This window comes from Pteropus alecto, unplaced genomic scaffold (assembly GCF_000325575.1).
Source record: "Pteropus alecto unplaced genomic scaffold, ASM32557v1 scaffold76, whole genome shotgun sequence".
Lineage (NCBI taxonomy): Eukaryota > Metazoa > Chordata > Mammalia > Chiroptera > Pteropodidae > Pteropus > Pteropus alecto.
The window spans coordinates 25242637-25257911 of record NW_006443138.1 but is presented as its reverse complement, the minus strand read 5'-3'; the positions used below and the strand labels follow the sequence as shown (position 1 = coordinate 25257911).

Here is a 15275-nt window from a genome sequence, read left to right as displayed (position 1 = left end):
TATTCCCATAGAATTCTAATGGATTTTAAGGTTAGTTATAGAGTCACATCTGCATGGGGTCTAAGATTCTAGAACATTCTTAAGCAACAATGTTCAAGAAATTCAGAGAATTAAAAACATTTGTGATTAAAGATTTAAAACAAAACTATATATCCTTCTACATCTGCATTCCTACCATGCTTCTACCCTTCCCTCACTCCTCCTGCCCTGTAAAACAAGTACATTGCTTTGAGAGGCCCATACTTGGGGAACAATAAGTGAAAAAGGAACCACGTGCCTAATCAGCTGGCCAGATCTCAAGGTCCTCAAACCTGGGTACCCTTTCATATAACTTAGAAAGAGATTTGTGCATGTGCATGGGTCTGTATGTCTGTGTAACAAAGTCAAGAACTCACCTCCACATCTTTTGGCATGTATTGGCCTGGGCAAAGCCTGGGAATCAGTAGTTTTGATATACATATATATAACTTTTTTTTCATTTCTCTATTTCTTAAATTTAAAAGAGTTAGACATTTGTACAATCCATGAAGTGGTCCCCCCCAATGACCCTAGCACCCATCTGGTACTACATACAACCATTACAATAATAATATACCCTATTCTATACTCTAGATCCCCATGACTGTTTTGTAAGTACTAATTTGTACTTCTTCATCCCTTCACCTTTTTCACACAGCCCCCCAACCACCCTTCCATCTGGCAACCATCAGCTTGTTTTCTGTACCTGTGAGTCTGTTTTCATTTAGTTTGTTCATTTCTTTTGTTCTCAGATTCTGCATATAACTGAAATCATGTAGTATTTATCTTTCTTTGTTTGATTTAGTTCACTCGGCATAATACCCTGTATGTCCATCCATGTCGTTGCAAATGGTAAGATTTCATTTTTTATGACTGAGTAATATTCCATTGTGTATATGTACCACAACTTCTTTATCCAATTGTCTCTTGATAGGCACTTAGGTTGCTTTCATGTATTGGCTATTGTGAACAGCACTGCTGTGAACAGAGGCGTACACAGATCTTTATGAACTAGTATTTGAGTTTTCTTTGGATAAATACCCAGAATTGAAATTGCTGGGTCAAAAGGTAGTTGTACTTTTAATTTTTTGAGGAACCTCCAAACTGTTTTCCATAGTGGCTGCACCAATTTGCAATCCCACCAACAGTGTACAAGGGTTTCCTTTTCTCCATATCCTCACCAACATTTGTTGTTTTTTGATTTATTGGTGACAGCCAATCTGACAAGTGTAAGGGTGATGTCTCATTGCGGTTTGAATTTACATTTCTCTGATGATTAGTCACCTTGAGCATCTTTTCCTATGTCTACTGGCTATCTGTATGTCCTCTTTGGAGAAATACATACTCAGGTCTTCTGCCTATTTTTTAATTATTGTTTGTTTTTTTGTCGTTGAGTTGTATGAGTTCTTTATAAATTTTGGATAGGAATCAGTAGTTCTTTGAAAGCCATACTTGAAGCTAAATCAACCTTGATGGTCAATAAGATGACTGATGTAGTCACATAACCCATACAGCCACAAGAGGGAAAAAAAATGACACAGTGAAAATTTCTAAAAGAAAGTAACAATAAACCCAGTGAAATGGATGTAGCCCTGCTGGAGAGAGATCTGTCACATGGTTTGCTGTTCCTAGAAAGAGCTGCAATTAGATACCAACAGATGCATTATTTCATCAGTCTCATAAATTCTCGATAAAATCCTTCTGCTCTTCCTTTATGTCAGTCTTTCAGGGAGAGGGGGGAATTTTCTGATGAAATGCAGTACTGAACTATCAAAATTTCCTTTTAAATTATTAAAATTAGCATTCACAAAAATAAAATATTTTAGTAAAATCTCATCCCAAAATACCTCTAAAAGCCCTTGAAATTTTTCCTCTTAAAATAAAAAAAAAAAAAAAATTAGTACAATTTTTACAAAGCTAATTTCAACTATTAACATTATAGCATAATACAATCCCATTTCAAACCCAAAGCCAAGATTGCAGAGCAGAAAAAATCCTAAATCAAGAGTTGGGAGGCCTGAATTCCAGCCCTGGCAACAAATTACATTAACTAGCTATATGATCATGGGTTGATTTAATCTCCCTAAAACTCGGTTTTCTCAGAAAAACTAGATGATCTGTAACTCCCTCCCAGTCTAAAAGTCTGGAATACAAAGATATGTCTTCATCTCGTTGACTTTGTTACATTAGCAAATTTACGTGTTTACAATTTAGACAACCTAAATTTAAGTCATTCCGGCAACTCTAATAAATTTAACCAGTTCCCAGCCATTGCGCATAAACTGAATGATCAAAACAGTAAAGTACCTTGAATACGGCATTATCTCCTATCTGAAATAGAACTGAAGCCTTCCTTCCCCAACTTTGCCAGCTGGGCAATTGTTCCTTCACTCTCTTTAAATGAGAAAATACATAAAAAGCATCTTCACGTTTTTTGCCATATCCTCATACCATTATTATTTTCATAGTATTTTTCTTTATGTTGACTCATTAGTATTTTTCTTTATGTTGATTCTGTCACAGAATCCAGGTCTCTGCTGAGTAACCCCTCATCAAAAAGGCTTTCTCTGACCACCCCACCACACACATTTTTTCTTCATGGCACTATCACTATATGCAGTCACACACCGTTTACAACATGGATACATTCTGAGAAATGCGTTGTTAGGCAATTTTGTCATTGTGCAAACAAACCTAGATGGCATAGCCTACTACACACCTAGGCTATATGGGATAGCCTATTGCTCCAAGGCTACAAGCCTGTACAGCATGTTCCTGTACAATACGAGATTAAATCAAGCACAAGAGAAAATGATGCAATCAAGAGATGCAGTAAATACGAGACATATGAGGCTGTTGCCAGCGTAACACGGCATACAGTTTAACTGCAAACTTTCACTTTTTATAAGTAGAAAAAGTACACTCTAAAATAAAAAATGTAGTAAATACATAAAGCAGTAACATAATCATTTATTATCATTATTAAGTTTATGTGCTGTACTATATTTTTATATGACTGGTAGCATAGTGGGTTTGTTTACACCAGCATCCCCACAAACACCTGAATAATGTATTGTGCTATGACATTATGACAGCTATGACATCACTAGGTGACAGGAATTTTTCAGCTCCATTATAAGCTTATGGGAGCTTAACCGAAAGGTTGTTAGGCAACACATGACTATTATTTATTCATGTGCTTGTCGTCTGTCCCCATCAGGCTAGAATATAGAGAGCTCATAAGAGTGGGGGCTTTGTTTACTACAATATCCCTAGCACCTAACGTCTGGCACGTGGTCAACACCCGATATTTGATGAATGAACAAATGAACCCCCCTCAGGTGATCTGGAGGTCCTTCGTACGTCTTTATTACCTAAGGCCTGGCACCTAGTTGGTCCTAGGGATACGCAGAAATCTCGTCTCTCTAGACTCTGCCTTTACCACAGGAGGGGTCTTGCTAAGGATGTTCACCCTCCATTCCCTCTTAGTACACAGGATGCCATGAAGTGACCTCTACTCAGCCCCAGGGGAGGTGCATGGATAGACCACTAGCTAGGTAAATAGAGATCAACATTGAACTTATATGCAGAGTATGGTCAACTCATGGTATTATTGGAAAATCCCAGGCTAGAAATCTCTCTAATGAATCTATTACAATACCTAAATTTTTGCCATTATTGCTCAGTAACTTCAGATGCGTCTAAATATACATGTGAGAGCCAGAGAGTATCTCGAGACAGTGGCTAATGTGGCTCTACACAGTCAGGCAATGCCAGCTCACAAAGGGACAGGCCAAGGCCTGGAGCTGGTGGATAAAGGGGAAACAGGCCAGCCCTGCATCTTGCTCCAGTGAGGGCAACCCAGGAGTCCAAGGCATGGGGTCCAAGAAAAGGACCAGCTCAAGTTCAGGCAAAGCTGAAGCAAATGTCGGCCCCAGCATAGCCACTCCAGCAGGCTAAAGAATTGAGGCATCTGATACTAACATTGTAGGCTCAGAGCTGAGTTCCAAGGTACCCTTGCCAGTGACTAAGAGAACACAAAACAAGAATCGAGCTTAGGAAGGACGGAAAGAAATAAATAACTCCCAAGCCTAAAGGAAGACTGGGTTTAAAGGCAGGGTTGCCAGGCTGACTGTTAAATGAGAATCATGGCAGAGACCCAGTCCCACAGCCAGGGCCAACACTGTGGAACAGGAAGTCCTGGGGCCCAGGAATCACTCCCGCCATGACTTAGGCTACATCCGACCAGCTGGTGAGACGGACTGCCTGTACACCTCCTTTCCAGATCCAGATTAGCTCAGGCACTGGAGTGAGCCTGTCAATGCAGACAGGGCCCGCAAGGAGTGGGAAGGCAGATGGGCAGGCACACACCGCCTTCGCCCAAATTCAGCACTATCATTATCTCCTAAAAATGATCTGACAGGAGCCCAGAGAGGATTTCAGCTGATATAGTGTCTACTATGTGACCTTGGCCAGTAAGGGACACACTGTCAAGTGTTCCTTCCACGGTGCCAACCTGGATTAATTCATTTTAAAGTATAAGATGAGAAAAATCACAAAATTGATTCTCCATTAACATCTGAGACTTTTTAATTAAAGAGATAGGGAGACCAATCATCTAGGTATATTCTGAAAGAATCAAAGGTTTAAATCCATAATACAAATAAAAAGAACGAACTGGGATCAATCGCCAAGTAGGCCTTTAAGGTAGCTCAAAATTTAAAAGTGAAACACAAAAACAGAACAAACAAAGACAAAACCAAGAGTCTCTGAGAAGACCAAAGCAAGAAATTTTTTTTAATAAAATGAAATCAGCTCATTTTTTGGAGACAGATCCACTTCTTAGCCAAAAATAAAGCCATTCCTCCCAAGAGGATATCACCAAATCTACACAAATTAATTTATAATTACAACCAAAATGAGTAAAAGGTCAGAAGAAGTTGATGTATATACATACATAAGTACCACACCTTCCTACAGTCTAGTTCTTCAACATTCAAAAATGCCTTTACAGAAATGTAAATAGATTTAAAAGTTTATTAAAATTATTCTACTACAACACTGAAGAAGCACTGTGATCCCTGGAAATAGACTCCGGGTCCATTCGCATTTTTTACAGGGCCATTAAATTAAAGGCATTTCAACTCTGATACTCTTCCCAGGATTTTCAAAAAAAAAAAAATTATGTTTCTAATTAAATCCCAATTTAATTTTAGAATTAAAATGTTGCCGTCAAATTAATTAATTTAAACACTTAAAGTTTAAGGTCCCTAAATAAGATAAAGCTGTTAACTAACAACTCCTTTAAAATAATATTATTTCCTCCATTAATTTATATTGTATGCATATATATATATGGCTAAAACTTATGGTATAGTGAATTTTCTATAACATATATAGATTTCAAATGTGATTTTTATAAGAAGGAAAACTACAAAGTAAAGAAGGAAATGATAACCTCCACATTCAGGGTTTATCAGTGAGTGAGGGGTTGGGGACGAGCTCAGATTGGGGAGGAGCACCCAGAGGTGCAAAGGCAATGGTAATATTTTTTTTTAACTGAGTAATGTTCAGTTAATATTATTCTCCATATCTTACTTATATTTTGTAATCTCAATAATTAACAATAACTATTTAAAAAGTGAGTTTATATAATTTTCATTTCGGAAAGTATATAGAGATATATGTAAATTGAACTCTTTAGAATATTTTTCAGTAGCAGTGTTATTCAACACGAAAACAACTAAGAGCATTTAATTTGTACAGTAGGCAACGTATCATTCCATTGGACCACTTCCACAGAATTAACAAAATAACATTTTTCTAAACTTCATCACTGATACACTTAATTTTTTTCCCACTCTAACCTGTTTCATTCTGCTTACTTTTTAAAAAACTATTTTTCCCTCGACTTCTCTACAAATTTCACCATTTGGTTAAAAAATATCTTAATTTTTTCTTGTTATTTGAATGAATCTGAAGAAATGACAATGAGGTCACACCTCTATTAAAAACAACAGTACTACTTTTATCACTCAGAATAATTATAAAATTAAATTAAATATTTTGGTAGTTGCCTGTTTTGTTGTTTCCAACTATTTCTTAGCAAGAGAAACCAGGTTAAGTCAAATATCAGGAAAATACACTGGACACCCTATTATTTCTTTTAGCATCTCCCCAATTCTGTTATTTATTCCACTTTCAGTAACATGGTAGAAATGTCTTAGATATTTTAATTTGGCTTTGTTCACACACCTAGAGTATTTAATTTTGTAAGGATAATCCAACCTGAGAATTCCTATAGCCATCAAAGGCCATCTATTTTCAGTACTTCAAAAAACCTAAATTATACATTTGTTAAGAAATAATTTGTTAAGAAATAAAAATATTTTTTTCTTTTCCCACTGGGATTTGACTAGGCCTTCTCAAGTTGACTGGTTATCTCATGCTGATTAGATATTCAAACATATGTCATTAATGAAATTAGAAGAATTAATCATGAGTATTTAATACATGTGGTCTGGAAAATCATTCAAAATATGAGGTCCATGAGACAAAAATAATAAAAGTGGTCTTTTATTACTGGTATTTGCTTTCAACCAATTATATTGCTATTTAAAAAACAGCAACGACAAAGTCTGGGGACCACTGACTTGGAGTAGTTCTATCACTGCTATCAAAAACTCCAGAGAATATTGATTTCCTAACTCAGTTAAAAATTTGCTAGGCAACTTTTTTTTTTTTTCCAATCAGTTCAGTTCTCTGCTCTTCAATCTTTGTAATACGTGTAAGTGGGCGCTGTTAAAAGGGAACAAGTATTTCATATCACATCATCCTGTGATAAGCCAGGTTTTATGGCACTAGGGCCTCCAACTTTGCTTAAGAACAAAATGAGAACCTCTACAAACTACTATCCTTACAAAATTAAGTCCTCTGGGTGTCTGCACAAAATCAAACTGAAAAGGACAACTTCAAATCAATAACTTTAAAAAAAAAAAAAACTAAGCCAGCCTTCCAAACAATCCCCTTTGGCCGTGTAGGGCAGCGCAGGGAACAGGTGCAAGGCGTGCCTTCCTAGAGGCTGTCTCCTCCTTCACAAATCTGACCTTTTCCAGGAGGCAGCTCTGGCACTCCATGAAGCAGTTATCAGTAAGCCTAATGCCTGCTTTCCCATGTGCACTTTCCAAATGGCTCCCAATGCCAACGGCTGAGATATAACCTGGCTCTCAAACGAGAACATGCCTCCCAAGTGACTTGCCAAGTTTCCCTGGAAGCATTTCTAAATGTATTCTCTGAGCTCTCTCCTCACCCTCTCAATCATGGTTCATCCTTCCTTCCTTCCCTGCACTTCCTAATTCCACCTCCTTATCCTGTCCCTCTACTGCCATGTGCCTTCAGTCTAAACTCCTTACCCACTTTCAGAAGCTGCTCATCCCCTCCCAGCCTAAAACCCCAACTTCAGATCCAAAGGCCATGGTTCAACAATTTTGGAGCTGGTTTGAAGTGGTATTTTTTGAGGCCTACCTGAAGGCAGCTCAGTTATGGCTTCTTCTCTTGCCTTCTCCAGCTTCTCCCTTACCCAGGGAAATTCCTGCAGAGAATCTAGGAATGCATCAAATGCTTTAGGACCTCTAGAAGGTAGGATATCCAGCAGCAGCATTGTTTTCCGGAGGCCTGTGGCTTGAGCTTTGATTTCTTGAACATGGTTTTCCGTCAAGACCCCTTCCTGGTAAAGATACTGAAGGACCAGTCCCTCCACCAGTACTTCTGCACCCAGCTCCAGGCGAAGGGAGCGAAGCACTTGCTTGTCTCTAGCCTCCATTTCCCCCTGGGAAGAGATAAAGTTGTAGCTCAGATTACAGGAATACTGATGAACCCCTAATGATAGTGTCCTGCCATGTAAGCTCTCTAAGGTCATGGACATCTTTGAACCTTAGCAGAGTGGCAGGCCATGGTGTTAAACACATGGTTGTTAAGCCAAGACAAATTAATTTCGAATGTTTCTGAACATAACGAACACTGAACATGTATCATCTTTTCTGTTTTTGCTTTCCACACATTAGGGTCCTAGCTCAATTCCTTGTTCAATAAAGAGATTTGGAACAAATTGGATTGAGACCTTGCTTGAAAAGAAACTTTTATCCGAAGATTACAGAGCAACATTTCATTTTAGCATAAGTAGAAATAGTGGTTTTATTTCAACACTGAATTCATCAGTTACCCTGCCACTGCAGAAGCTGCCAACATGCATGCAAGTGCCCTTCTGAACATGAGCCTTTTTAGAACCTGATGGCAATGGGCGTGGGGGCCAGGAACCAGCAGGTACCAGTAAGTTAAAGGGTCTTTTCGGGTAAGAGAAAAGGCCTATACATCATCACCTTCAAGAAAAATATTTAAGTGTTTGTACCCGGTTTACTAAACCTTATATAGTCACAGACTTCATCTCTTCCCTCTAAGAATTCAGACTCTCCATCACATCATGACACTGCTGTGGCTACACATGCATGGGACATTTAATGGATTTTTTTTTCTTTGAAAGAAAAACGTCAGTCCTGGTCAGTAGCCACGCATGATTTGAAGGCGAATTGCCAAGACCACTGCACCAGTGAGCTGAGAGAGAAGTTGTGTGGAGGCTGAGGGTAAATAAGTGGCGGAGAGGGACGGTAGGGGCGGCAGATGGGACCTCCAAACACCACAGAGTTGCGGCCGCGGCTGGCGACCCCGACCCACAGCCCTCTAGCAGCCCTGAGTGAGGTCGGGTAGGGGGCAGGTGAAGCGGAGGGTGTGCACTTTTGGCTGCCAACTTCTTTTTATTCCCTGCCTTGCCAGCTGAAGCCCTGTAGTATTGCGAACACGAAGTACGAGAGATTTGGGGGACAACCTGACCCGCTAAAAAGAGGGTGCTGACAATGACCTTCAGAGCGGACCGAAAGAAGAGCGGGCCTCGGGCACCCCCACCGTCCCCCCAACCAGCCCGGCTTAGGCCGCCACGAGCGGAATAAGGGGCGGAGGAGCCACGCCGAACCCAGGACGCAGACGCCTCGGCGCAGGGCCTTCGAGAAAAGATGAATACGGGGTTTCTGGTTTCCTGTTACTTACGTCTGCAAACACGTATCTTAAAAAAAAATAAATAAAAATTGCAACTGGAATCCAGACTGTTAGGGAACCTGTACCATAAGCACCATCTTTGTTGAGGGCGAAAGCCGTGAACAGGAAGTGTCGTCGCCATCTTTGTTGAGGGCAAATACAGGAAGTGCTGTAGCCATCTTTACTGGGGGCCAAGTGCCAGGCTGAAGCCTTTTCCGCCATCTTTGCTGTGGTTAAACAATATAGCCACCTGGAAATGAAAAATAGTAGCATTACTTAGGGGGTTATCTAAGGAAAAAATGTAATTATCCAATTGCATTTTAACACAGTAACTCCACCACGGCCTAGGACACAATTGAAATAATAGGTCTCGAAAGTCACCTTATCAGAGAGGCCATCCATGACCACTTCATTTAAAATCGCCTGCACTCTCATCCCCTTTTCCAACTTTATTTTTATCTGTAGCACCATCTTTTAATAAGATAGTGATCTTATTAAAACTTTTACTAATAATTCATTTATCATCTGTTTCCCTCCACATAAAATGCAAGGTCATGTCTTTATATCACAAGGTTCCTGCCCACAAAGTGTTTATAAGTCAATTATCCAGGATTCAGCTGCAGCAATCAGCTAGCTACTCTAGAGAGAAAAGAATTTGTCAATGGAAGTGGAGACATTCACAATCATTGGAAAGGCTGGAGAATGTCTGGGAATCCGAGCATGACTCCCTAAACAACACTGACAAAATCAAGAAAATGGAGTTGGGAAGCCACTGCTCCACAGTTCCAGTCTTGTCAACACTGACAGAACAAGAGACTGGACAATAGAACAGTGATGCAGAAAAACCAAAGTCTCCACAGCTGTATTTGCCAGCAGCATCAAAACAGAATCTTACTCCGATTCGTGAAATTGATGAAACTTAATCTATACGTAGAACATTAGCAGCAAGGTTTTCTGGAGCAGGTAGTTTGGAGTTTTTAGCTTCTGAAGCACAGAAATGCTAAAAAGAGAGAGAGGGGCTGATACCAGGAACAGATCTGCTAAGTCAACCACATTTTTAATTTGGAAGGCAAGACAAATACATGATCCAAATATAGACATAAAATAATGTTAAATTGAAGATTGCTCCTCAAATTCCTTTATGAAATAACGCAGTCAATAAATACATTTACTGATTCAATTCTAAATAAATAGGATGATATATACAGAAAGTCATACACCTGCTAAAAATTAGTTGACAGTAACAGAAAAAAAAAAAAAAAAACGTTAAGTATCATTATTTCCATAGAGGTTTTCACAATCAATACCTCTAGTGAATGATGAAAATATCTTTGTAAGCAAATTCGTGGAGAGCAATTGTAAATCTCGCTCCTCAAAACCTTCTGATTTTTGTAACCAGTTTAAAGTTTTATTATACCAATTATTTATTATATCAATCTAGCATTTTACTACACCAGTAGTGACATTATTTTTATATGGGTGGCAAGTATCATTATGATAACTAATATTTTACATATGTGAAGACAGGAAAATCAAAGTGGTCAACTGTCTTAGCCAAAATCTCACAGTTAATATTTAGCAAAACCTGAATTCTAATAAGGCCCCTCTGATTTCATCCTCTTTCCAGTACACAGTACACCACACAGACCTGTATGGTGAAGAGTCTGTTGTTCTAATGATAGCCAAAATATTGGCAAATCATTCTGTACCACCTCCCACTCTTGACACTCTTAAGTTCCAGGTATTCTCCTCCTTTCTCTCTCTTTTTTTGTTCTGGAATTGGGCAAAATGTCTACTTTGTATGTAGGTGTTAGCAACATTCTCTGTCTTCATCCAGATGAAGTACAGATCTCTTGCAATATTGCCAATAGCCAAGGATATTGACTTTTGGGTGAGAAAAGATACGTGTATTTTTTCCAGCTGTAAACTTTTATAATTTTCAAACATAAAATCAAACAAATAGCATGACAACAACAAAAACATATAAAACTACCTAGATGAAACATTTCTTGATGACTTGTTGTATTTGGAAAAGCTTGAAATCTCTTAGGAATCAGAAGGAGACATTGATGGTGACTTTCAGAGGAAAATGAGGAGCCAAAAGTTAGTTCCATGAAGGTTCACTGAACAGAAAAAAAGAAAATGAGAGACAGCATGAGAAGAGTTAGTGCAGGAGCTGAGATGCATAGAGTCCTTATGGTGAACAATATGAGAGGTTGTCATTAAAGAGCTCACTTACAGAGCTCACTTTAAGCCCTTGATCATCAAAGTCCTCTTCCTATGGCAAATTTATATGAGCATCCATGCTGCCTCCTAAGTGACAAAGCTAGTTCTCTGACTAGCAAAATGCCATCGATCAGCCTTTTGGAGTACTACCAACCACCCTAGCATACAATGATGTTTCTGAGCAGCACACCAAAAGTTCAGTTTCACTTACTTAAATATCTAAGGCCAGCAGGCCCCAAAGGAATCCAACATAGATCAGAACCACTATCACAGGTGGTTACCCTTCCACTCTGTCCAGTCTCTCTCTCAAGGCTGGAACTGTGGCCCCACAGAGGATTAAGCACCTGTTACCCAGGGGTAACCAATCCATTTTCAGAAATGACAGATATTTTCCTTTCTACCTCTCCCCTTACCATATTTATTTGTGTCAAGATGTGCCCATTGTGAGTTTGCAAAAGAAAGAGTCAAAAAACAACAACAACAAAGAAAACAAGTGTAATATTTTTCTGTCTTTCAATTTGGTCCTTGGTTTTGCATCTTTCAAAACAAAAATCAGAGGAGTTGTATATTTTTGGTTCTTCCTATTTCATAGATGTGAAAATTAAGCCATGAAGAAAAACAGATTCTTTTCGAACATACTTGAAACAGTCACAGAAGTAGGTCGTGAATTAAGTCACAAAGAAACTTCAATAAACTCTAAAAAATAAAATCAATAGCATACGAACTATTTATCATTTCATGACAAAGTCAGAAATTTTTAATGAAAGGATAGCTTTCATAAATCCCATAAGTTTGGAAACTAAATAAAACAACTCCTAAACTCTCGAACAACAAAAAAGGTCATATAATTCTATTGTATAGCCATAAGGAAAACAGTATGGAGATTTCTCAAAAAATTAAAAATAAAATTATCGTATGATCCAACAATCCCACTTCTCGGTATAGAGCCGAAGAAAATAAAATCAGTATCTCAAAGAGATAACTGCACTCCCATGTTCATTGCAGCATTATACACAACAGCTGCAACCTAAGTGTCCATCGATAGATGAATGGATAAAATATATATGTAATTCAACCTTAAAAAAGGAAGAAAATTATACCTTTGAGAATGGCAAAAATCTAGAACTCTGACAACACCAAATGCTAGCAAGGATGTGAAGCAATAGAAACTCTTATTCATTGCTGGTGGGAATGTAAAATGGTATAGCTGCTTTGGAAGACAGTTTGGCAGTTTCTTATAAAACCAAATATATTCTTATCATATGATCCAGCAATCATGCTCCTTGGTATTTACCCAAAGGAACTGAAAACTTAAGTCCACAAAAAAGCCTGAACATGGATGTTTATAGCAGCTTCGATCATAATTGCCCAACCTTGGAAGCAACCAAGATGTCCTTCAGTAGGTGAATGGATAAATATACTAGACAATGGGCTATTATTCAGCCCTAAAAACAAATGAGCTATCAAGCATTAAAAGAGATGGAGAAAACGTAAATGCATATAACTAAGTGAAAGAAACCCGTATATAAAAGCTACATACTGTTTGATCCCAATTATATGACATTCCAGAAAAAAAAACAAACCATGAAGATCAGTGGTTGCCTGGGGTTGAGGGGAAGATGAATAGAAAGAGAGGGTACAAAGGGTTTTTAGGGCAGATAAAATACTCTGTATGATAGCATAATGATGAATTTATAACATTATACATTTGTCTAAATCCACAGAATACACAACACCAAGAGTGAACCCTAAGGATAATTATGGACTTTGGGTGATTATGATATATTAATGTAGGTTCATCAACTGTAACAAATGTACCACTCATGAAGGGGATGTTATTAATGGGAAAAGTTATAAATATGTAGGGCAGAGACTATCTGGGAAATCTCTATATCTTATCCTCAATTTTGCTGTGAACCTTGAACGGTTCTAAAAAAAATGTCTTAACTAAAAAACAAAACAAGACCAAAGCCTGAAAAAAAAAAAAAAAGAAAAAGAAATTCTATCATATACTACAACATGGATGAAAATGGAAGGCATTATGCTGAGTGAAATAAGCCAAACACAGAAAGACAAATACTGTATGATCTCACTCATATGTAAAATCTTAAATAGTCAAACTAATAGAAGCAAGGTATAATGGTGGTTGCCCAGGGCTTGGGAGTGGGGTAAAGTGGGGAGATGTTGTTCGAAGGGTACGGCGTTTAAGTTATACAGGATGAATAAGTTCTGGAGATCTAATGTTCAGCATAGTGACTGTTAATAATATTATATCATATACTCGAAATTTGCTAAGTGAGTATATCTTAAATTTCCTACAACACAGAAGAAAGATGACTCTGTGAGGTGTTATCACACAAAAAGCTTGATTGTGATAATCATTTCACAATACATATGTGTATCAAAATATCATATTCTACATCATAAATATATACAATTTTTATTTGTCAATTATATTTGAATAAATTTGGGGACAGAAAAGTCACACACTTCTAACCAATAGACTACAAGCAGAAAAAAAACCCTATTTCAGAGAAACCTGGCAGACACCACCTAAACCAAGTGATTAAGGTTAATATCATCAGAAACAAGTCAAGTCAATATCATGAGCTTCAATATGATGTGACAAGAAGGGCACACCATTTCTGTGATATTCTTACTCAAAATTCCTAATCTCAGTCTTTTCATGAGAAAGCATCAGATAAATACAAATTGAGAGACCTTCCACAAAAATATCTGACAATTACTATTCAAAAGTGTCAAGGTCTTAAAAGACTAGGAAAGACTGAGAAACTGTCACAGATTGGAGGAAACTAAAGATACAACAACTAAAGGAGAAAGACGGAGGGAGGTAAGAGGGGAGGAAAGAACAAGAAAGGAGGCTAACGAAGGACTTTCTTATTATCAGGAAGGTATGAGGACTTCTGGACCTAAATTCTTATCACCATTTCATCTTTATTATTTTCTTGACATGCAACAGGAATCCCTTCCCCATACCTCTAGCCCCACAAAAAAAAAAAAAAGATAAAAACAGAAATTGGCCAAAAAATATAGGCATTTCTCCCTATAACTGTAAATCCTAAAACTATATTTGAAACATGTAGCCATGCTGTCCCTTCTTTCTGTATAACTTTTTTTTATATTTATTGAAATATAATGGACAACTAGTTGCCTGCATTTACATTGTACAATTCAATGAGGGGTTTTTTTTTTCAATTATATTTGATATACAACACACCAGCCTCAGCCTCAGCTACAGTATATTGATCAGAGATCCATACAACTTGCAAAGTGCTCACCCCACCAAATCTAGCACCCCTCCTCCAACCCACATATTCATTCCAACATTATTATCTTCCCCATGCTGTACTCTACATCCCAATGTCTACTCTGCAACCATCCACCTGCATCTCTCAATCCCTTTGCCCTCTTCCCCCCACCGCCTCCCATCTAGTATCCCTTAAAATATTCTCTGTATCTATAAGTTTATTTCCGTTGTTGTTGTTGTTGTTGTTGTTGTTGTTGTTGTTGATTTTCTTCTTTAGATTCCACATGTACATGAAATCACACGATATTTGTCTTTCTCTCTCTGACTCATTTCATTCAACGCAACACGCTCTAGGTCCATCAAGGCAATATCTTTTTTCAACCCCTTCCTTTTAAGCTGCATGTGCTTTTTAATCTGAAATGAGTTTCTTGTAGGCAGCATATGTAGAGATCTTGTTTTCTTATCCATTCAGAAACTCTATCTTTTCGTTGGAGCATTTAATTCTTTTCCATTTGAGGTAATTATTGACAGGAATGTGGTTGTTACCATTCTTTATTCCTGTTTTTGATACCTGTTTTTTTCTTCTTAAAGAAGTCTCTCCAACATTTCCTTTAATACTGGCTTGGTGATGATAAATTCCCTTAGCTTATTTTTGTCTGAGAAGCTCTTTATCTGT

At 37.9% G+C, this 15275-nt stretch overlaps 1 protein-coding gene across 1 annotated transcript in view; it reads right to left on the bottom strand.

Moving 5' to 3' along the window:
- The window catches only part of CRADD (CASP2 and RIPK1 domain containing adaptor with death domain), a 153166-nt gene extending 143915 nt beyond the window's left edge, over positions 1-9251 (bottom strand). Inside the window, exons 1-2 of the mRNA XM_015598436.2 lie at positions 9118-9251; positions 7543-7846 (exon numbers count right to left, since the gene is read on the bottom strand). Coding sequence (XP_015453922.1) covers positions 7543-7840 — 298 coding nt within the window. The 5' untranslated portion in view covers positions 7841-7846; positions 9118-9251. The remainder of the gene's footprint in view (positions 1-7542; positions 7847-9117) is intronic.
- Positions 9252-15275: the final 6024 nt, after the last annotated feature.